This window comes from Anomaloglossus baeobatrachus, chromosome 4 (assembly GCF_048569485.1).
Source record: "Anomaloglossus baeobatrachus isolate aAnoBae1 chromosome 4, aAnoBae1.hap1, whole genome shotgun sequence".
NCBI classification, from domain to species: Eukaryota; Metazoa; Chordata; class Amphibia; order Anura; family Aromobatidae; genus Anomaloglossus; species Anomaloglossus baeobatrachus.
The window spans coordinates 380,890,677-380,914,727 of NC_134356.1; the positions used below are offsets into that span (position 1 = coordinate 380,890,677).

Here is a 24,051-nt window from a genome sequence, read left to right on the forward strand (position 1 = left end):
ATCAACGCAGGATTAAATCTCTGTGTTCCTTCTCCAGAGATTTTCAGAAGTCTGTATATGATGGATAGTCTAACTGCCTTGTATCCACTTGCCGGCATGCTATTATCCTGTATAATTTCCGTTCCCTTCCAGGCCCAGCACCAGCAGGTGTTTGGAGACCTAATTTAATGGATTTGGACTTCTGAGGACGCGGCAGCATCTGGTTGTATTTCATACTTTTTCATACTGTTAATGCTGATTAATGTTCTGGGTGTTAATGCAAAAATATCCAGGAATATTGTACTTTGGAACTGCAGATTCGTGCATATGTGGAAAGTTCTTCTGCCCAACAGAAACCGACTATCCTATTCTAATATAGTAAAGAATGAATGACAGTGAAGGGAAAATCGAAATGGCGGCTTTTGTAGAATTCTCTAGACTGTATATTCTTGATGATGGTTAAATAAATGATTTTTCCACTCCCATAACTAATGTTAGGACCATCAGGCTATGTGCGCACGCTGGGTATTTGGGTGCAGAAATTTCTGCATCAAATCAGCATCTCATGACAGAAAAAAAATGTGCACTTTGGCCTAGTTTTTTATGTTTTCAACGCTGAAAGAATTGACATACTGCAGATTTATTTCTGCACCAAATCTGCAAAGAAAAAAAAAGCAACATGGCACAGAACTTCAGGATTCTCACTGACTTTGCTGGCATCAGGATATGTATTCAGTTCTGTGAAAAAACTGCATTAAAAAATGCAATAAAAATGCAATGTGTGCATATACCCTTAAAGCCGCTTTACACGAAACGACATTGCTAACAAGATGTCATTGGGGTCACGGAATTCGTGACGCACATCCGGCCTCGTTAGCGACGGTGTTATGTGTGAAAAGGACGAACGACTGTTAAAAATCAAAATTACTTACCTTATCGTTGATCGTTGACACGTCGTCCATTTCCCAAATATCGTTGCTGTTGCAGGACGCAGGTTGTTTGTCGCTCCTGCGGCAGCACACATCGCTACGTGTGACACCGCAGGAACAAGGAACATCACCGTACCTGCGGCCGCCCACAATGAGGAAGGAAGAAGGTGGGCGGGATGTTCGGCCCGCTCATCTCCGCCCCTCCGCTTCTATTGGGTGGCCGCTTAGTGATGTCGCTGGGTCGCCAAACGAACCACCCCCTTAGAAAGGAGGCGGTTCCCCGGTCACAGCAACGTCGCTAGGCAGGTAATTATGTGTGACGGGTGTTAGTGATGTTGTGCGTTACGGGCAGCGATTTGCCCGTGACGCACAACCGACGGGGGCGGGTACGCCCGCTAGCAATATCGATGGTGATATCACAGCGTGTAAAGTGCCCTTTAGGCTGTGTGCACACATTGCAATTTTATCATTTTTTTTATTTTTTTATGTATATTCTTTATTTATAAGTTAAAAGTACAGTATACATAAAGGTATGTACCATTGGTATTTTCCTTAATAACAGCAATGAAACAATATTACAAATTTGTAATACAATTTAACAATATATTGAACTGTTATTGGTGCTTAGGAATAATTGTGACATACAGTAGGACAGAAAAAAAAGGGGAGGAGGAGGGATAAGTGAAGGGGTAATTAGAAAATGAATGGGGAAAGTGTGTTTAGGGAAAGGATGTTTGAAGTCCTGTTATTTCTCATGAAGATGTTCTGATCTGATACATTATATCTCAAATTAATCCTGCAGGTATAACATTTTGTAGTATGATTTGAATTAGGTATAATCTATGCCGTTTCAATAAGTTTCAGGTATTTTTAACCATGTAATCCAATCCTTCAAGACTTTTCCCTTTTTGAGTTTTGAAAGTCTGATTCTCTTATAAATACCTATTTGGTTTGCTTCTCTAAACTACTTATCATTTTTTTAATGACTGCACATTTCTCACAAAACTGCAAGCAAATCCTGATGCCAGTAAAGTCAATGACAACCCTGAAGTGTCCTGCACACATTGAGTTTTTCTCCTTGCAGATATAGTGCAGATTTATATCTCCAGTATGTCAATTCTTTCAATGTTTTTGCAATGTTTTTTCATGCATTGACTTCAACTTGAAAACGTATCAAAAAATATAGAAAAAACACACGTTTTGATACAGCCTTTTTCCTGCTAAGACATGCAAGAATGATAAAGAAAATTCTACAATTAAATAATCAACGTGCACACGTACCTTTAAAGGGAATCCTTCAACATGATTTTGCTACCTCATCTGAGAGCAGCATGATGTAGGCAAAGAGACTCTGAATTCAGCGATGTATCACTTAGATTACTGGATGCAGTCATTCTGACACTATCAGAATTCTTAGGACAGGGTCACATGAGCATATAGTATACAATGCAAGAGCATCAGATGCGATATGTTAATGACACTCGGCTCAGGCTCTGCTGCGAGTGTGAGCTGAGTGTCAATGTACTGTGATCGGATTCTCCTACATGCGAGAGTTGGATCACAGGTGAGGAGGAGACATTAATCTCTCCATCATCTCCACTATATGTGTATATCACAATATACTTGGATGTCATCATTGCAGTCTAATGTTTCACATGCATCCACAGACTTGTATGAGTGAGCATGATCCACTTTATGGAGGTACTCACAGATTGCTCTGATTGTTTTTTCATGCTAAATCGGCATGAGAAAAAAAAAATTGCAGATCTGCTCTATCTCCTCAAGTGTAGTGTGAGATTTTCTTGCATTGCACTAGTCCAATAGATACACTCATGTGAGCCAGCCCTTAGTTGTAGCTGAGCTCAGAAAGCTGCCCAAGCACACACTACAGCTATCTGTAAACTGTCTATTGACAGTAAGCTGTTCACCAGAGGAGGTGGTGTGGTTGGATGACTTGGCAGGAGGCAGCTAGTCCCAGCAAAGATAATGTCCTGGTGATTAAACCTTAGATTTAATAAATGACACATTGCTGAAATCTCTGTTTCAGTCACTTTCTCCTGCTGTCTTTAGAATACATATCAACATTTGCTGACAGATTACCTTTAATCTTAGGTTTATTTGAAGCCTATAAATCTGTAAGAAAATGGAATTGTACCCATATGGAACTGCATAGCTGGGCACCAGCTTAACAACCTGTGTAACTGCACACTAATCCATAAACAGGAAATTTTCATTCCTAGATATTCAATTACTTATTTAGAATACAAATATTTAGAAGTCCAACATAATACTCAATTATTAACCTCCTGGTCTGCACAATACTGAAGTTTAATAAGTGGTGAAACTAAGGGGAGCAATAAAGAGGGACAACATGGTTGCTAGCCCAGATATCTTGAAGAATGAGAGCTTTAGATCAACTCTGAACTGAGCATCATGTGCAGAACTCTCCCATTTATTGATTGCATTGGCCTCCAGAAAAACAAAAAAGATAGGGGATTTGTGACGCCTGCCTGTAGCCACGGACTCAGGATCGGTGAAACAGGAGAATAGAGGCAACCATCCACAAAGAAGGAACCCGGACCTCGCAACCCTTTAATACCTATATAGGGATTTGTAATTACGACAGGGCCCAGGTGATCGCTGCCCATGGAAGACTGCGGTCTTGAAAAGAACAGTAACCAGAAAGGGTCAAATCCAGAAGGTATAACAGGGACAAAAATCGTCAGAGGGAGAGTGGTCAGATAACAAGCTAAGGGTCAAAACCAGAGCTAGCAGTGAAGTACAAGAACGGCAGGCAGAAGAGTAGTCAGGTAGTCAAGCTAAGGTCAATATACAGGAATACAAACAAACAGCAAGGAACCAGAGTCTAGCAGGGAATTACAGGACTACATCTGGCACCTGCCAGCAGAATGGAGAAAGCATAAGAGGGGTGTGGTGCCTTCCCATTGACCCCAGCTGAAAGGTATCTACTCCAGCCGGAAGGCACACACCACCACAGTCAACCAGTGGTACTGCAGGTCCTAGTGAAACCCAGCCTAATAGATGAGCAAAGCCTGCACCCAGCAGAGCCACTGACTGCTCCCTTGTCCCCAGCGCTGCCCACAGTGGTGACGCTGTGGTGTCTGGTGACTGAAGCAAAAGTCGACGCAAGAACAATATATGGGCTCACGTACAGTCCAATAGCTCATCTCAATGCACAATACCACCTGATTTGGAGTTCGTAATGGGCCCCCTTACCTCTTGGGCACTTGTGCGGCCACAAAGGTTGCACCAATTATATATTCACAACTGCACAGTACCATCTAGCAGAGTGGAACACTAGGGGTTGGATTCATCAAGACCGGCAAATTTCATATCGTTTTTTTGATGGGGCATTTTGAAGTCAGACTGTCTTGATTTATTAAGAAGTGCATGAATCAAAATAGATCTGGGGTTCCATGCAAAATCTCACCTTGTGGGGTATCCAGGATCATGTCGAAGGTGATAGATCAGCCTAAAACTATACAGGGGGAATTTGTTAATGATCTCAAGATAGCTGGGACCACTGTCACCAAGAAAAACATTGGTAACACATTACGCCATAATTGATTAAAATCATGCAACGTCAACAAAGTCCCACTGCTCAAGAATGCACATGTGCAGGCTCATCTGAATTTTGCCAATGAACACCTGGATGATTCAGAGAGTGATTGGGAGAAGGTGCTGTGGTCAGATGAGACAAAAACTGAGGTTTTTGGCATTAACTCAACTCGCCGTGTTTGGAGGAAGAAAAATGCTGCCAATGACCCAAAGAACACTCCACTGTCAAGCAAGGAGGTGGAAACATTATGTTTTGGGGGTGTTTCTCTGCTAAGGGAACAGGACTACTTCACCGCATCAATGGGATAAAGGATGAAGCCATGTACCGTAAGATCCTCAGTGACAACCTCTTTCCTTACACCAGGACATTAAAAATGGGTTGTGGCTGAGTCTTCCAGCACGATAATGACCCAAAACATACAGCAACAAAGGAGTGGCTCAAAAAGAAGCATATTAAGGTCATGGAGTGGCGTAGCCAGTCTCCAGACCTTAATCCCATAGGAAACTCCGAGTTGCCAAGCAACAGTCTCAAAATCTTAATGATTTAGAGATGATCTGCAAAGAGGAGTGGGCCAAAATTCCTCCTGACATGCAAACATCATCATCAACTACAAAAAAAGTGACTGGTGTGCTTGCCAACATGGGTTTTGCCACAAAGTATTAAGTCTTATTTCCAAGAGGAAGCAAATACTTATTTCCCTCTGGAAAATGCAATTTTTTTTATAATTTATACAATGTGATTTTCTGGATTTTGTTTTGGATATTCTATCTCTCACTGTTAAAATTAACTTACCTTTAAAACTATAGACTGTTCATAAATTTGTCAGTGGGCAAACTTACAAAACCAGCAAGGGATCAAATACCTATTTCCCACGCTGTAGCAGGGGCACATAGATAAGATTGTCTCAGCATAGGAACCATTTTTTTTTTAAACACATCCAATTGTGGAAAATATTATTATTAAAAGATCTATTGATTAAAATGTTCTTTGTTTGTGGAACAACCCCTTTAAAAAGTTAAGGGACAACTTAACTTCCATTTTAGGAGGCAAAGAGTCCATTTCATTTGTTACTTAATGTTCTTTCTAGACATAACTTCTCACGATGTTAGTCCGAGTTGGACTTTTACAGGATCATCATGTATAAAATGGTATGCATGTTGCAATATTTGCATGGATGGGGCTACACATGTTATGATGGGTCCGCTATCTGCACATCTCATACAAATACTTAGTTTAATATAAAATAATTAATTTAATTTAAAATTTAATAGCATGAAAATTCAGCAAAGAACAAGGTAAGGGCTACTCACCATCATCAATTTCAGTAAAATGTACTTTGTTTCCGTTGCAGGAATGTAGACAGAGCCATCAGTGAAAGGAGCATGTTGCTGTTTTATGTGAGTACATGCTTCTGGCTCATACATCATTACTAGTACTTCCTCTTCTTTTATACTAGATATCCCGCACACATTATTTAAATGTATTACTATCGATTACTACATTTAACAGTTATCACCCGTATCATATTAAGGAATGTCTATCCTATGGGGAATTTGTCAGATTGAGATGTATAAAAAGGGTGGACGAGACTTTTATAGATCAGTTCAATCTCACCAGATTATACCAACGTTGGCTATCCTTTGGAGATTATTCACAAAAGGTTATCATGATCTATTGCAAGTATCAAGCTGAGCACTGCAAGACATGGCTATGATAATCTGAATATTTTTTGTTTGATCCTATTTTTTTCTTGTAACTGGGTTTAGTAAAAGTGTCAGCAATTTTCCTTTGGTCTTTGCGCACTTTGTAAAGTAGGTGAGATGCAGGAAAATAGCCCAATATAATATGTGGGAAATGCTGTTTTAAAAGAGCATCATAACTGCCTAACTGGATTTGTATACATCGGAATACATACAGAGATTGTATGCAGAAAAAGTCTGATCTCTGGACAAGATGAACAGTTCAGACTAATATATCCTACCTTTACCAATGCATTCACACATCACTGAGAAAGGTCTGAGCAATGCCCCATTTTTTAACGGACATGACTTGGAATCAAAGTCTCACATATCTGTGAAAATGACAGCTCTGATAATGAGATTTGTGAAATTTAGAGCATCTCCTATTCTATTCCAATTATCAGAATAGTTTATAACTCGGTCAGTGTGCTGTCTGATAAAAATTGGGCAGTGCACCAACATTCACACAAAAGTATGAATGCAGCCATAGATTGCATACTGAAATGATCCACACATCGCATTTTTAATGTCTTACTACTGACACCTTGTGGCAACTGGAGCTCATTTAGCCTTTAAAGGAATTGTGAAGGATTTAGAAGATATATTACATGAGGACAAGTGTAATCCAAGAATTCTATAAATTACAATTTATTATAAGTCACATTGGAGTGTTATGTCCATATAAAAGGAAAACATATACTGTAAATTGAATCTAATAGTAAATTGGTTACTCATCAATTTCAATCAAGAAATGGTGGATTAATAGGAAAATGGGGTTTTACGACTTCTGATAAACTTTCTATTTTGACAAAACAATCACTGATCTCGGGGAGACCAGCCAGAGAAAACACTGCCAGCAGCCAACAAGGACGCTCAAGACAGTGAATTCCTAGGTGCATGGCCCTCTGGGAAATATGCAAATCAAAAAAAAGTCTGTGGAGCCTCTGTTAGGAGTCTCAACACAGAAACTAGCCAGATATCCCTCCGGGAAGAACTTGGCCAAGGAGTGGCTCTTTTTAGAAAACCACCATAACCACCATATTAAGTGGCCCTTTTAGTCAATATCCAACTCTTTGACAAGTTTAAAGATATGACAAGGGAATTAACAAGGCCAGGTATCTATCTACAGACAGCTGTTTTGAGGTATTGCTCCTCAACAGCATGGAGTAGGATTCCAAACCAGGTGGGAGCAATGCCTAGTAGACCAACAAGACAAAACAATCACTGATCTCGAGGAGACCAGCCAGAGAAAACACTGCCAGCAGCCAAAAAAGGTGCTCAAGACAGTGAAATCCTAGGTGCATTGCCCCGTGGGAAATATGCAAATCAAAAAAGGTCCGTGGAGCCTCTGTTAAGAGTCTCAACAACGGATGAGGGGCAATACTCCGAAACAGCTGTCTGTGGATGGATACCTGGCCTTGGTAATTCCCTTGTCATATCTTTAAACTTGCCAAAGAGTTGGATATTGACGTGTACCCCTTAATATGCCAAGTCCCTCTTTTCTGTCTTTGAAATTCGGGAAGTATGGATGCTGTGAGGAGCACAATCTGTCAAGAAATGGACAACCACATCCAAGGGGTAAGACTGCAGCTACTAAACCTGGACAAGTCTTAAGCGGGTTTACACGCTACAAGGTCGCTACAGCGATCTCGTTGGGGTCACGGTTTTTGTGACGCACATCCGGTCGCTGTAGCGATCTCGTTGTGTGACTCCTAGGAGCGATTTTGGATCGTTGCAAAAACATCCAAAATCGTTCCTCGTTGACATGAGGGTCCTCTCCCAATTATCGCTGCTGTCGCTTGGGCGAAGTTGATCCTCGTCCCTGCGGCAGCACACATCGCTACGTGTGATGCCACAGGAACGAGGAACCTCTCTTTACCTGCCACACGCCAGCAATGAGGAAGGAAGAAGGTGGGCGGGATGTTCGTCCCGCTCATCTCCGCCCCTCCGCTTTGATTGGGTGGCCGCTTAGTGACGTCGCTGTGACGCAGAGCGAACCGCCCCCTTAGAAAGGAGGAGGTTCGCCGGTCACAGCGACGTCGCCGAGCAGGTAAGTACGTGTGACGCTGCCGAAGCGATAATGTTCACTACGGCAGCGATCTTCACATATCGGCATAATGATAGGGGCAGGTGCTATCACGCTCGCCATCGCTAGCATCGGCTAGCGATGTCGCAGCGTGTAAAGCCACCCTTAGTGACAAAATGGACTAATCTTCACCAGACTAGTGCCTGTTCATTAGATGCTCTATATAGTTGATTTTGTGGAATAATGTGCTATTGCATAAAACAATAAGCACATTTCTGGAATACCTACATAAAGGCCTGAAAGATTGTGGGTCAGTTTCAAAACGTCGGGTAGTCTAAAAGACCCACATTAAAGAGACTCTGTCATCAGGTTTTTGTCACCTAATCTGAGAGCAGTATAATGTAAAGATGGATATCCTGATTCCAGCGATGTGTCACTTACTGGGCTGCTTTGTGTAGTTTGATAAAATCAGGGATTAATCACCAGAAGATTATCATTTTAGGACTACTTGGCTTGCTGCCAGGTAGTCCAGCATATTTATGAGGTTTGTGTAACCCCACAGCCACCAGTGAATGGCAATTTTCTGTGTACATTGTATATAAGCAGAAATCTGTAAATCATTAGGGTAGGCAGGATTATAAAGCCCCCACATTCAAATAGCCGCTAGATCTGCAGGAAAGAAAACAGTGATATTATCAAATATGACAGCAAGCAGCCCAATAAGTGATGCAAAACTGGAATCGGGGTCATTGTCTCTACATTTTGCTGCTCTCAGGTGTGGTAGCAAAAACCTGGTGACAGATTCCCTTTTAGTGCATGTACACACATATCAATTTCTATTTATGCTAAACCACTTCCCTAACCCCAGTCTTTCATTAGCGCCCCCAGAGAAATTTGCTTGTAAAGAGGAACATTTGCATTCCAAAACAGTACAATGCAATTTGCAGTTTTCATGTTTTCATGTCACTTTACACACAGTATGATATCCCAAAGTACTTTCTGATACACAGTATGATGCCCCCCGAAACACACACTATGAAGCCTCCACATCCCACCTCAATCAGTATAAAGTCCTAATAGTTCATTTCCACACACACAGTATGATGCCCTTATAATACTATTCCCGTTACAGTACGATGCCCCTAAATCCCCCACAGATTTAGGCTATGTGCCCACGGGGACAGTGTCCTGCGGATATATCCGCAGGAGCTCCCAGGAAACCGCACCACAACGTCTATCTGTTTCCATGCTGCGGAATGTCCTGCGGATATGGTGCGGGAATTATGCATTGAGGATACATTACCATGGCTTCGGCACTGCATCCTCAATGCAGAACAAGTGCTGCAGTGATCGGGTGTTCATACTTACCTCCATCATGCAGCACCTCGCTTTCCGGCGGCCGTGTCACTCTGTCAGCGTCTGCAGGAGAAGGTGGGCGGGCCTGAACTAGCTCCAGCTGTCACATGACCGGAGCTCGTTCAGGCCCCACCCACCTCTTCCTTCCTGTACCTGGATTCACCGCGCTCCTGTACACCGGACGGAGAAAGTGACTCCGATGAGGCAGGTAAGTATATGGGACCCTGCGGAGAAATCCGCAGGAATAATTGACATGCTGCTGATTTTTCCGCAGGGAAATCCGCATTATTTCCGCTGCGGAAAAATCCGCAGCGTAGGCACAGCAGTTCCCAAATGCCATAGAAATGGCTGGGGAGTAGCTGTGCTGCAGATCTTTGAAAAATCTGCGGCAAATTCTGCGCATTTTCCACAGCATGGGCACATAGCCTTAGTCTGATGCCCCATGATACACTCACACATAATATGATTCATTCACAATGGCTCTATACACGGAAAGATGCTCAGCCCAGTATACTGACCCAACAGTCCACCCATACACATTATGATGCCCCCACAATCACATAACACAGTATGATGCCCCCAAAATTCCCTCATACACAGTAGTTTGCTACCCACAGTAGGATGCCTTCACCATACAATATGATACCCCCACTGTCCACCAAACACAGCATCATGCTCCCAGTACCACCCCAACACAATATGATGCCCCGTATCCCCCCCCACACATTATGATACCCCCCCATCCCCCATGACATAGTTTTATGCCTCATAGTGTCTATACATGCACAGTATGATCCTTCCATTGTTTCCCACACACAGATGCTCCTACAATCCAAATTATGATGCCCCTACAGTCTCCTGACACACTATGATTCCCCCACAGTCCCTTTATACACAGTAGGATTCCACCTACAGCCCTACCCCCACACTCAGAATAATAGCCTGTACAGTTCCCTCACAAAGTATGATGCTCTTACAGTCATCTTACACAAGATGAGGACTCCATAGTTTTTTTTCTAGAAACAGAATGTTGCCCCTACAGTCCCCCCACACAAAGTATGATGCTCCCACAGTTTACTATATACAGGTTGATCCCCCCACACAAAGTATGATGCCCTCATAGTTTCCCCCACACACAGCATGATGCCCACATAGTTCCACCCCTACACACTGTATAATGGCCCCTACTGTCCATCCTACAAAGTATGATGTCGCCAAAACAAAAATCACATTTGCCTGTCACACCTGTAGCACCCCAGGGGACCTGCAGGGCATAACTTGTCAATGAGGCAGTGGTTTTGTGGGGTTGCTGTGAATGGCCTGACCACGCTCCGTGGCCCCGTCATCGACAGGCAAAGAGAGAGTCAAAAAGGGGGTGATGGGGGGTTTGCTTTGCAGCGCCACCCGTGCTGCGTGGCCAGGGATTAGCCACCACTGTGAGATATCGCTCTACTCTGGGGCTGATGGTACCGCAGCCCAGATAGTCCAGCTCCCCACATCTGGAGCAAGCCATGGGGAGAACCGTGGTAATGGGAAAAGGGCCGTTGGCACCGAAGCTTGGGGCAGCGGCTCCGGCAAATCAGAGTCTCACACAGGGGCTGCGGTTCCAGGTGTTTTACTCACAATTTGTATGCTGCGCCCTCAGAACACCGGTCATCACCGTGATGGGCCCCAGGCGATCCTGGATGAAGCAGAGGTCACCACCAGTGTTGTGAAGCATGTGAGACCTTCCTCCTTGCACCTTGTAGTGTGGATCACGGTGGCATGAAGCTACTTGGGAACGCCAGTGTCCTTGGCTGTAGTTGCCGTCCCATACGCAAGCAGCACGAAACTTGTTATGGACCCGACCGTGGACGTGGCTCCTGTCTCTATCTGCTGCTGTGCCCCTAGACTTTTGGTGGTGGGCAATGGGAAGTAAAATCCCCTTTCCCTGCAGTTTTGTTAGAGTCCATGAAAGTTCCCCTAACCGAGGGCTCTGCACCCTGACTGACACCAGTCCAGAAGGGGCTGTTGGGGGCTCACCCTCCACCTACCGAGTTGCTCCTCTGTCTCACAGCTCCACTCGGTTGTCTCCTGCTTCTTTCTCAGTCTGCCCGGCATAGCTACAGCAGAGCTATAGCATCCCTCCAGAGGCCTTGCTCTTCTCTACTTTAAGCAGTTCTCTCTCCTGAGTCCAAACTATTCTCAGGTCAAACCCCTTCTAAAGAGAAACAAAGTGTGTTCACTCCTTTCCCAGACAGCCCCCACCTTTTTGATGACTTATTCTGCCTGAGAATTTCCCAGTCTGGCTTCCTGAGTAATGTAAGTGCTAGCTGGCTGACTGAGTGTTGATGTAAGTGTATTGTGTAGGCTCCAAGCACCAGCGGCTAACCGCCTCTTACCCGGGATAAGCATTACACATCAAGACAGATGCAATACTCTGTGGTGACTGAAGCCACAGGGGTGCTACATTCCCCCTCAGCAAATGGAAGCACTCCCGAGCTGGAACAAAACAAAGTTAGTACACCACAATTTTTGGTATGCATAGAAAATATGAAACGTTGAAATCATATTGCCTCCCATAAAGGGAAGAATGTTCATATTTTCTATGCATAATAAAAATTGCGGTGTACTAACTTTGTTTTGTTACAGCCTGGGAGTGCTGCCATTTGCTGATGCACCCCTGTAGAAGAGTATCAGCATTCACAGATCATAAGCATTTCTGATGTTCAAAGTGATGCTGAAGTATTACTCTGAACAGCAGAAGCGATTGTACCAAAGGGGACTAACAAAATTAAAAAAAATGTTAAAAAGGTAAAAAAACTAAAAGTTCAAAACATCCCCCTTTTGCCCCATTGAACAAATATAAAAATACACATATTTAGTATCGCCATGTTCAGAAATGTCCGATCTATCAAAATGTAAAATCAATTAATCTGATTAATAAAGGGTGTAGTCATATTCACCCAAAAATGGTATAGTTAAAAACCTCAGCCCAAGGCACAGAAAATAATAATTATTGATCCCCATATCCCAAAAAATGAAAATGCTGCTGGTCTTAGAGAGCTGGAGACAAAAGCGCTATTCTATTTTTGACAGATTTCTGAATTTGTTTTTCACCGCTTAGATAAAAGTACAAAATCCAGTGTAAGAAAAGAAGCGGCAGCTCGCTTGGGAGATAGCAGGAAAATCTTTATTCTGCTATAGCAGACATAAGCATGGGAACAGTTGGGGGGAGAGAGGAGAGTGCAGGGACGGGAGACGGACAACAGCCGTTTCGCGCTGTGGATAGCGCTTTGACAAGCTTTGACTTGTTCCTGTGCTTATGTCTGCTATAGCAGAATAAAGATTTTCCTGCCATCTCCCGAGTGAGCTGCCGCTTCTTTTCTTACACTGGATTTTAGACACTGGAATCTTGACCACGTTGCTTGCAGAGCACCAACTGTTACGGCAGTACAAGCCTTGGAACAGCTAAGTCCTGGGACAGCTGATCGCTGTTTAACTGTGAGTACTGCTCCACAAGACAGCCCTGCGCTGCAGTGCCCGACTTTCTGTCTTATCTTATCTTAGATAAAAGTACATGTTTGGTATTTACAAACTCATACTGACCTGGGAAATCATATCAGCTGGACAGTTTTACCACATAGTGAACATTGTAAATAAAAAACCCAAAAAGCAATTGTGGAATTGCACTTTTTTTTGCAATTTCACAGCACTTGGGATTTTTTTTCCAGTTTTCCAGTACAATATTTGGCAGAATGAATTGTGTTATTCAAAAGTACAACTCATTCCACAAAAAATAAGCCCTCACATGGCAATATAAAAAAGTTATGGCTCTTGGAAGAAGGGGAGAAAAAAATGAAAAATGGTAAATCGTCCAGGTGTGAAGCGGTTAAGCTACACTTCAAGTTTCCAAAATCAGGCAGAACTAGAAATATAAAAAAGTCTATATTCACTCTATTCCAAGTGGATCTGTAAGCATTATCACTGATTGAATTTAAATATCTTGACGCTTCTATTAATGTATTGATGTACTTTAGAACCAAAAAAGTTACTATACAGAACTGACACATTCACATAATAGAAGAATACATTTAGGCGATATGTGGAGTAAAAACATCCAAATTTACAGAATCTCTCTTGACAGTAAAAAGGATTGACTGCATTTAGTAATGCATTTAGTAACTCTAGTACATTACTTGAACATATGGCTAGGTAGTCCCTACTGGGTACATCCTTAATCACTCAGCAGGAACAGATTTGGTATGTTGAGTTTTCAAAGCTGACATTTGTTGCAGCTTTTTTTAAGCAAAATATTGAATATTAGTAAAAGAGGATGTCTTATCAAAGGGCCCCTTACAAAAAAAATTAATTTAACAACTCTGCAATTTTGCTGGGTAAGACCACTGTGATTTTGCTGGGTATTTCCTGCAGATGCAGAATACTATGAACTGACTTATGTGCATTGCAATACATTATTGTGGTTCATCTAGCAAGGAGGTATTTATTCAAGGGAAGTTGTGTGAACTAACTTGCAATGATAGATGCTAAAAAATACTGTAACAAAACATTATCACAAATGTCTGGGACAAATGTATTTTTCGTTTTATAAGATGCACTGGATTATAAGACGCACCCCAAAAGTTAGGAAATAGGAAAAAATAATTTTTAATGTTAAAATGAGAGTATGTCTTATAATCCTAGTGCGTCTTAATCCTAATGCTCACCAGGGGGAGCGGCAGTGGTGGTGCAGCTCAGGAAGGTCACAGGAGGCAGGGCGATGCTGCGGGCTCAGAGGAGGGAGTGTTGCAGCTCAGGAGGTTCGGCAAAACTGTGGGCTCGGGGGTGTAGTGGCAGGCGCCATTGAATCCCCTGGATATGGTTTACGGTGACGGGCGACAGTGGTGGAGTGGGGTCATAGGAGGCAGGGTCACTGGACGCACTCGAGGGTGTCGCGATGGACACTATTGATCTGTGGGCGAGCTATGGGGGTGTCACAGGACAGGGCGTCTCGGCAGCAGGTGCAATGAGCTGACTGCAGGCTCCATTGAATCGCCCACAGTTGACTATTTGGACTGCAAGAAAATGGAAGCGAGGGCGGCACGTGCACAGATTGGACTCTGCGGCCATTTTCTTGAAGTTCATTGGGTCAACTGTGGGCGATTTAATGGAGCCGGCAGTCTGCTCAGTGCACCTGTCACCAAGACACCTCGTCCTGTGACACCCTAGCAGCCCACTCGCCCGCAGATCAATGGCACCCGCCTGCCCGCAGATCAATGGTGCCATGACACCCCCAAGAATGTCCTGTGACCCTGTCTCCTATGACCCCGCTCCACCACCGCTGCCCCAGTAAGCCGCATCCGTTTTGTAAGACGAACCCCCATTTTACCCGCAGGTTTGAGGGAAAAAAGTGCGTCTTACAATCCGGAAAATACAGTAAGTCAACTGATAGCTGAAAGTTTACACTAAACAGTCTAAAGATGCACCTGCTTTATCAAACAACATGAGACTATATTTTCTAAGCTTGCACTGTCAAAAAATTAGACACCTTTGGTAAATCTGTCCCAATGTTTATTTTTGAGCAGCGATTTTCAATTACCTGAAAAACGGCCTAAAACTTAGGTAATAGTGATTGCTTGTCAATTTGGATTACTTGTATGTCACCCCAATAGAGGCATGTGTAACAATAAAAAAAAACAAAAACATTTCCTTACATGTTGTAATAGAAAAATACTTACGGTTTTATTCTTATTATACAGCTTAAATGTTTCCGTTGCCTTATCTTCTCCCCCATCAGTGAACAGCATGATGATCTTATTACAGTTGGCTCTGGATACATTCGTCTGAAAAGAAAATCATTGATATTTAATTAAAAAGCCTCTCATTTACATATTTTAGACACTTCTCATGTAACAGAAATAGTGAATTCATTCTGCAAAAAAGCAGGTGAATAAACCTCCATGCAACCTATGTCCAATCACATATTAATATACCAAGCAATATCACCCAAATGAATAAGAAATAATAGACATGTCGTACTGGTTAATAAATAGTTGTGACACCACAAAACTAATAGGACTGCAACTGATCCCAAAGATGTTATTCCTAGAAATGTTTATGTATTATGGTAGTCCAAGTCTTTGTAATGAGATAAAAATATTAAAATAGGTAAAGGATGCTTACACCATTACAGCTAGTTGTTATATACTTATATGTACGGCACTGAAAATATATTTGAAATCGACTTGAAGACCACTGCGCAAAATTTTCCATTGTGTATGAATCGATGACAAATGTAACCAGTCAAGATAAATGGTCAGATGTCTAGAACATTGGTAATGTTCGAGTATCAGCTCATGCTTCTTTCAGTTATTCAATGGGTACAAACGGGGTTGTCATTACTAATAGGCCCAATTTATAGACCAACTTATATAATTTATAAAACAACTAGGTGAGTAGATCACATAGATTTGGAAATCATTCTTCTCGTAGCCAAATTTTGTGGGTGTACCGGCATCCTTATAAGACTAATCCAATCAAAATGTGTTACAATAGGAGGTAATCACATGTGTCACAATGAGATGATGAACTGAAGGGAAAAGGTTTATTAACCCCTTAGTGATAGAGCCATAATTTTCAAATCTGACATGTGTCACTATATGTGGGAACTCTGGAATGCATCAACATATCCAGGCTTAGACTGGCCCACAGAAGAGCAGGACAATCCTCTGGTGGGCCCCTTTGCAGTAGTATGTCACTTACCTCCTCAGCATAATCAGTAGTTAGCACAATAACTTTTATTCCTCATGTAGAGAGAAAGGAAGCATCTCATCATTCATTTTACAAACTACCTTGTATATTATATTGAAGTATAGATTTGTGAAGGTATTTGAATGTAGATGATCAGTAGGCTCCCAGAGTCAAGTCATTGGTGAGCCCTGCCACCCCACTCTGACACTCGACATATCCCAGTAATTCTGAGATTTGTTTTTCATTACATATTGTAGTTTATATAGGCTGTGAATTGTAGTTTTTTTTCAAAAAAAATCTGAAACTTGATGATTTTAGAAAAATTCACAATTTTCAAATTTTAAATGCTTATATCCTTCAACCAAGTAGTCACACCACACAAAATAGTTAAAAACAAACGTTTTTTATACATCTACTTTAATTTTTATTCTTCTAAAGCCCGCTTTACACGCTACAATATATCTTACGATGTGTCGGCGGGGTCACGTCGTAAGTGACGCACAACCGGCATCGTAAGGTACATTGTAGTGTGTGACAGGTACGTGCGATTGCGATTGAACGTTAAAACGTTCATCGCATACACGTCGTTGAATCCTGACGATTTGCACGTCGGGTTGTTCAATGTTCCCGAGGCAGCACACATCACAGTGTGTGACACCCCGGGAACATTGAACAGACCTTACCTGCCTCACGCGGCTCCAGCCTGCAATGTGGAAGGAAAGAGGTGGGCAGGATGTTTACATCCCACTCATCTCCGCCCCTCCACTTCTATTGGCCGGCTGCCGCGTGACGTCGATGTGATGCCGAACGTCCCTCCCACTCCAGGAAGTGGATGTTCGCCGCCCACATCGAGGTCGTATGGACGAGTAAGTACGTGTGATGGGGGTTAATCGTTTGTGCGGCACGATCAACAAATTGAACGTGCCGCACATATGATGGGGGCATTGCAAATCGCATATGATATCGTATACGAAATTGCAACGTTGAAAGCAGGCTTAAGAGCTATAATTTTTTTATTTTTCCATCAATCTTGCCATATAAGGGCTTAATTTTTGTGGGACAAATTATACTTTTTAATGAAACCCTTAGTTTTACCATATAGTGTACTGGTAAATGGGAAAACAATTTCAAGCACTGTGAAATTTAAAAAAAAGTGCAATTGCATGATAGTGTTTAGGATATTTTATTCACCGTGTACACTATATAGTAAAACTAACATGTCAGTATGATGCCTCAGGTCGGTATGAGTTTTCAGATATCATACATGTGTACTTTTACATTTTATGAGACCCGTAGAGTTCTTATTTTTTGTTATCTGGGGCTCAGTGACAGCTTATTTTTTGCATCTTGAGCTGATGGGTTTTTTTATACCAATGTTGTGCAGATGCCTGTTATTGCATTGTAGAAAAAAATGTGCGTCTACCAAAAAACATAATTTTGCCGTTTGTAATTTTTGTCTCACAATGCCGTGCACCAATCAGATTAATGAATTTAAATTTTGATAGATCAGGCATTTATGAACATGGGGATACCAACTTTTTGTATATTTGTGTATATTTATTTTTTTAACTGTTTTATTTTCATGGGGCGAATGGGGAGTGATTTGAACTTTTAGGGGTTTTATTTTTTAAAACTTTTTTTTCACATTTTTATGTATTTTACTAGTCCCCCTAGGGGACTTTATGGATCCACTGTCTGATAACTTCTTCATTTCTGTTTATCAGAGCTGCACAGCTCTGATCAGCAGAAATGTAGTGTTCCTGTGAGATCCGCTGCTCTGTCGGTTCTCACACGAAATAAATCATGGTCATGTCAGGGGTCAATACAAGACCACAAACTATGATGAAAACCATTGGCTCCATGTGATCATGTCATGGACCTCCAATGGCAGCGAGGAATGGCATGATCCACTATGCACCATTAAAATTGCGCTGTCACATTTTGACAATGCAATTTCAGTGGCAAGCAGGTGCAGGCGGATCGTGGATTCACCCATGCCTGTTAGCCCCATATATCTTCTGTTCAAATAAGCAAACTTATGCGAGGATCACAGCTGGCTCACCACAGTAACCGGCGGTGATTACCGCGACATGACCAATTTATGTGAAGGGGTTAAGTCAGCAAAATTTTTCAAATGTCTTTTTAAATTATTAGGATATTAGAAATGTTAAAATTTAGCAGCAATGTTTCATTTTTTCCACACAAATGTACAGATCTTAATTTTTATAGACCTGTTAAGTTTTTAAGTTACTTTAGGAGGCCGATATATTGGAAACCCCCAGAAGTCACTCCATTTTAAAGACTGCAAACCTCAAATTATTCTAAATTATTATTTTTCAAGTAAAAATTGTTTTAGCCAAATTTGAGTGTTTCCACTCAGGATTAGAGATGAGCGAACCGAGGTCTGGTTTTAGTTCGGTTCGGCGAACCGGTTCGGCCAACCCCTCGAACCTATAGGAAACAATGGGAGGCAATCACAAACACATAAAAACACCTAGAAAACACCCTCAAAGGTGTCCAAAAGGTGACAAACAACTCACAACACAACACAAACACACAGGAAAGTGACAAGGACAAATACTCATGCGAAAACTAAACAGCTGGACGAGGAAAAAGAGGAGGAGACACAGATATAGGCATGGCATGCCCTTCTAAAATCATGTAAAACACCGCAAGATGACTAAAAGCGGAGTCTCCCTTTTTTCCAAAAATTGGGCCACACAGACACCCACCCGTTCAGTGGCAGCACTTGTGCCCCAGTTGTACACTTCACAGCTAGATTTGCATCAAGCACATTCAAAAATACGCCATCCTTAACCATCCCCAGGAGGACACCGGGGTAGGTAGCAAAGTCTTTGCTGATGCCAAATCTGTTCATCTTGGATCATTTTTAGAAACACTGCAAGCAAGGGTTACTCCAAGCGGAGTCTCCCTTTTTTCCAAAAATTGGGCCACACAGACACCCACCCCTTCAGTGGCAGCACTTGTGCCCCAGTTGTACACTTCACAGGTAGATTTGCATCAAGCACATTCAAAAATACGCCATCCTTAACTGTCCCCAGGATGACCCCGGGGTAGGAAGCAAAGTCTTTGCTGAACCATGACTTGTTCATCTTGGCTCCTTTTAAAAAACACAGCAAGGGTTACTCCAAGCAGAGTCTCCCTTTTTTTCCAAAAATTGGGCCACACAGACACCACTTCAGTGGCAGCACTTGTGCCCTAGTTGCAAACAGGATGTTTTGATTTGCTTCAAGCATATTCCAAATCCACAAGCATTTACTCTCCCCAGGATGATACAGGGGTAGTAAATTCCTTGTGGATCCATGACTTGTTAATTTTGATGAACGTTAGTCTGTCCACATTGTCACTGGACAGACGCGTGCGATTATCTGTCAGCACACACCCAGCAGCACTGACAACACGTTCAGAGACAACGCTGGCAGCTGGACACGACAAGATCTCCAAGGCGTAACTGGAGAGCTCTGGCCATTTTTCAAGATTTGAAGCCCAAAATGAGCAAGGCTCCATTTGCAAAGTCATGGCATCGATGTTCATTTGGAGATACTCCTGTATCATCCTCTCCAGCCGTTGACTATGTGTCAGACTTGTTGTCTCTGGTGGCCTTGCAAAGGATGGTCTAAAAAAATGATGAAACGATTTAGTAAAATTGCTGTTACCAGCACCAGATACAGTGCTGCTGGTACGGGTAGACTGTTGAAGATGATGAGACCGTCCCATGTTTGTCAAGTTACAACTGGGAGATTCCCTCCGATCACCACGGGTGTTTGGTGGAAAAGCTGAGTTAAGATTGAGTAACAGCTTCTGCTGATACTGCTGCACACGTGCGTCCCTTTCTATGGCTGGAATTATGTCACAAAATTTGGACTTGTACCGGGGATCTAATAGTGTGGCAATCCAGTAGTCATCATCACTTCTAATTTTGACAATACGAGGTTCATGTTGGAGGTAGTGCAGCAAGAAGGTGCTCATGTGTCTGGCGCAGCCATGCGGACCAAGTCCACGCTGTGTTTGTGGCATAGATGTGCTAACCGTTCTTTCTTCCTCTGACATCTCCCCCCAACCTCTTTCAACTGAAATTTGACCAAGGTCTCCCTGATCCGCTGAGTCTTCCATGTCCATGAACAGTTCGTCCTCCATTTCCTCATGTTCTCCCTGCACCTTCCTCAACAATTCGCCTGCTACCATGCGCCCTTGTTGATCCCTGGCCCCCATGGTCCCAAGCTTGCCGCCTTGGTGATGATGAACGTCTGGAACTTGGTGATGTTGTTTGTTGTCTCTTGCGCATATGAATCCTCCTGTAGTTCCTCCCCTTCCTGTTGTCCCACCCCCTGACTCCAAATAGTGTTTAGCGTGTGCTCCAGCATGTAAATGACTGGAATTGTCATGCTGATAATGGCATTATCAGCGCTAAACATATTCGTCGCCATGTCGAAACTGTGCAGAAGGGTGCATAGGTCCTTGATCTGAGACCACTCCATCAGGGTGATCTGCCCCACCTCTGCATCTCGTTGGCCCAGGCTATACGTCATGACGTATTGCACCAGGGCTCGGCGGTCCTGCCACAGTCGCTGTAACATGTGGAGAGTTGAATTCCAGCGTGTCGGCACATCGCATTTCAGGCGATGAACTGGCAGGCCGAAAGACTTCTGGAGCGATGCAAGTCGCTCAGCTGCGGCGGTTGAATGGCGGAAGTGAGCAGACAGTTTTCGTGCCCTGTTCAGAAGGCCATCTTGGCTGGGATAGTGTGTTAAAAATTACTGGACAACAAGGTTCAACACGTGATCCATACAAGGCACGTGTGTCACCTTGCCCAGGCGAAGGGCCGCACCCAGGTTTGCAGCATTGTCGCACACGGCCTTACCAGGCTGCAGGTTGAGTGGAGACAACCATTTACCAAACTCAGTCTCCAGAGCTGCCCACAACTCAGCCGCTGTTTGACTCCTATTTCCAAGACATTTCAAGATAAAGACCGCCTGATGCCATTGCGCTCTGCTGCCAGCATAGTAATGAGGGGTGCATGATTCCTTGTGTGCAGTTACAACGCTGGTGGCCTGACCAGGCAGGCTTGGGGCGGAGGTGGAGGACCAGACGAGGTTGAGGAGGCAGAAGCAGTGGAAGAACTTGGACAGACAGAGGATTGACGCCCAAGTCGTGGGGATGGCAAGGCTTGTGCAGCAGACCCTTCACCAGCTATCACCATAGTTACCCAGTGCCCAGTCAGCGACATGTAATGTCCCTGTCCATGCTTACTGGTCCAAGTATCGGTGGTGAAATGCACCCGTTCACACACAGACTTTCTCAAGGAAGCGGTGATGTGTGCGACATGCTGGTGTAGCGCAGGCACACCTTTCTTAGAGAAGTAGTGGCGACTGGGCATCTGGTACTGGGGCACAGCGACAGACATAAGGTCTCTAAAATCCTGTGTGTCCACCAGGCGGAAAGGCAGCATTTTGGTAGCCAAGAGCTTACAGAGGGATAGAGTCAACCTCTTAGCTTTGTCATGGGTCGCAGGAAATGGCCTTTTATTTGTCCACATCTGAGGGACAGAGATCTGGCGGCTGTGTGTAGACGGTGGTGAGTAGGGTGTCCCTGGAAAAATGTAGGTTTGTGAGGAAAGTGCAGGCGTAGACATGATGTAGCCTTCATCCAATGTTGGTGCTATCGATGGCTGAGAGAGCTGTACACACGCACTTGTTTCCCCTTCCAAATCAACTGACGACCTACCAAGCAAACTGCCTGTTGCGGTTACAGTGGTGGAAGTTGTGCGTGGAAAACCAGGTGTGACAGCTGTCCCCACAGTCCTAAAAGACGAAGAGTACGTGGATGCACTGGAAGGGGCAGGTAGTGGATGGTCCGCTCCGCTAGGCCGCATTGCAGCACGGTGAGCTTCCCACTGGGAAATATGATATTTAGTCATGTGACGATTCATGGAAGAAGTTGTCAAACTGCTGAGGTTTTTGCCTCTACTAACAGATTCCCGACAAATTTTACAGATCACATGATTTGGGCGATCCTTTGCAAGGTTAAAAAAGGACTAGGCTAGGTAAGGCTTAGAGGGCATGCAACCTGCTGAGCCACCCCAACTACTGCTCAGAGGCAGAGTGGTGGCTGAGGATGCAGTTGTAGATGTGCTACCAGTACTCCTCCTCTGTCTAGGAAGACGCAAGGTAACTACGTCGTCAGTTGCATCCTCCTCCACCGCCTCTGTTGACCTCCTCGAGTGCCTGACTGTGGGTTGACAGTAGATGGGATCTAGAACTTTCTCATCAATTGTTGTGTTTGCACGCCCCTCACCCTCAGACCAAGCCTCTTCATGCCCTGACCGAATATTTAAGTTGCCATCCCAATCTGGTATCTGCATCTCATCGTCATCAGTATGTTCCTCATTGTCTATAACAACAGGTGTTACAGTTTGTGAATAATGGTCAACATTATGCTCAAAAACTTGGTCCTCACGGCCTGAATCTGAGTCACAAAGGTTCTGGGCATCACTGCAGACCATTTCCTGGTCTGTACTCACTGTAGCTTGGGAGCAGACCTCTGATTTCCAGGCTATAGTGTGACTGAACAGCTCTGCAGACTCAGCCATCTCTGTTCCACCATACTGTGCAGGGCGGATGGAGACTTGAGAGCTGGGAGAAAGCAAGTGTGATTGGGATGACAACCCAGAGAACTGGTGTTTTTTGGATGCGGTAGTTGAGGTGGCGGAGAGGGCACTTGTTGGACCACTTGAAATCCATTCAAGCATTTTCTTTTTTTGGCCATCATCTACCTTTGTTCCAGTTGTTCATGTCCGTAAAAAAGGGAGCACATCTGATTGTCCACGGTAAGTAGTTGACATCTTACTTTTGCTGAAAGAAGGCCTATCTTCAGCAGATGTTAATGGAGCTTTGCCACCTTCCCCACGGACAAACACTTTTTTTTCTTTTCCAACACGCCTCTTCCCCTTTCCACCAGCATCTGTCATTTTCCAACTCATTTTGATTGCAACAAGATTGTGCACTTAAAATGTGGTAGCAAAAAATGAGAGGTGGTGTAGATTGCAGCGGTGGTCTACCTTTATTGACAGCAGAATAAACAACAATAACTATCCCTGACAATGCAACTATGGCCCTTAAACAGGCAGAACAGTTTGCTATTCTAATAGCTTAGTAAAAATGAGTTTGACGGTGCAATGCAGAGGTGCTGGAAATAGCTTGGCACCAGTGGGACACTAAGTCCAACAGCCACTTTTTGGATGCCACTAAGTTTCCTCAGTGTTTGCTATTATAATGGCTTAGTAACAATGAGCTTGAGGGTGCAATGCAGAGGTGCTGCAAATTGCTTGGCAACAGTGGGACACCAATTAAGTCCAACAGCCACTTTTTGGATGCCACTAAGTTTCCTCAGTGTTTGCTATTATAATGGCTTAGTAACAATGAGCTTGAGGGTGCAATGCAGAGGTGCTGCAAATTGCTTGGCAACAGTGGGACACTAATGAAGTCCAACAGCCACTTTTTGGATGCCACTAAGTTTCCTCAGTGTTTGCTATTCTAATGGCTTAGTAACAATGAGCTTGAGGGTGCAATGCAGAGCTGCTGCAAATTGCTTGGCACCAGTGGGACACTAATGAAGTCCAACAGCCACTTTTTGGAGGCCACTAACTGGCAGCACTCTTTTCAATTAAAATGGCTTTGCAAAAATGTGCAGGAG

The 24,051-nt window shown here is 43.5% G+C and overlaps 1 protein-coding gene across 4 annotated transcripts in view; it reads right to left on the reverse strand.

The window, feature by feature from the left end:
* The window catches only part of CACNA2D1 (calcium voltage-gated channel auxiliary subunit alpha2delta 1), a 1,186,557-nt gene that overhangs the window by 222,037 nt on the left and 940,469 nt on the right, over positions 1–24,051 (reverse strand). For all 4 annotated transcript variants that reach the window (XM_075345217.1, XM_075345220.1, XM_075345219.1 and 1 more), the window contains exon 12: positions 15,313–15,431. In XM_075345217.1, the coding sequence (XP_075201332.1) occupies positions 15,313–15,431 (119 nt within the window). The remainder of the gene's footprint in view (positions 1–15,312; positions 15,432–24,051) is intronic.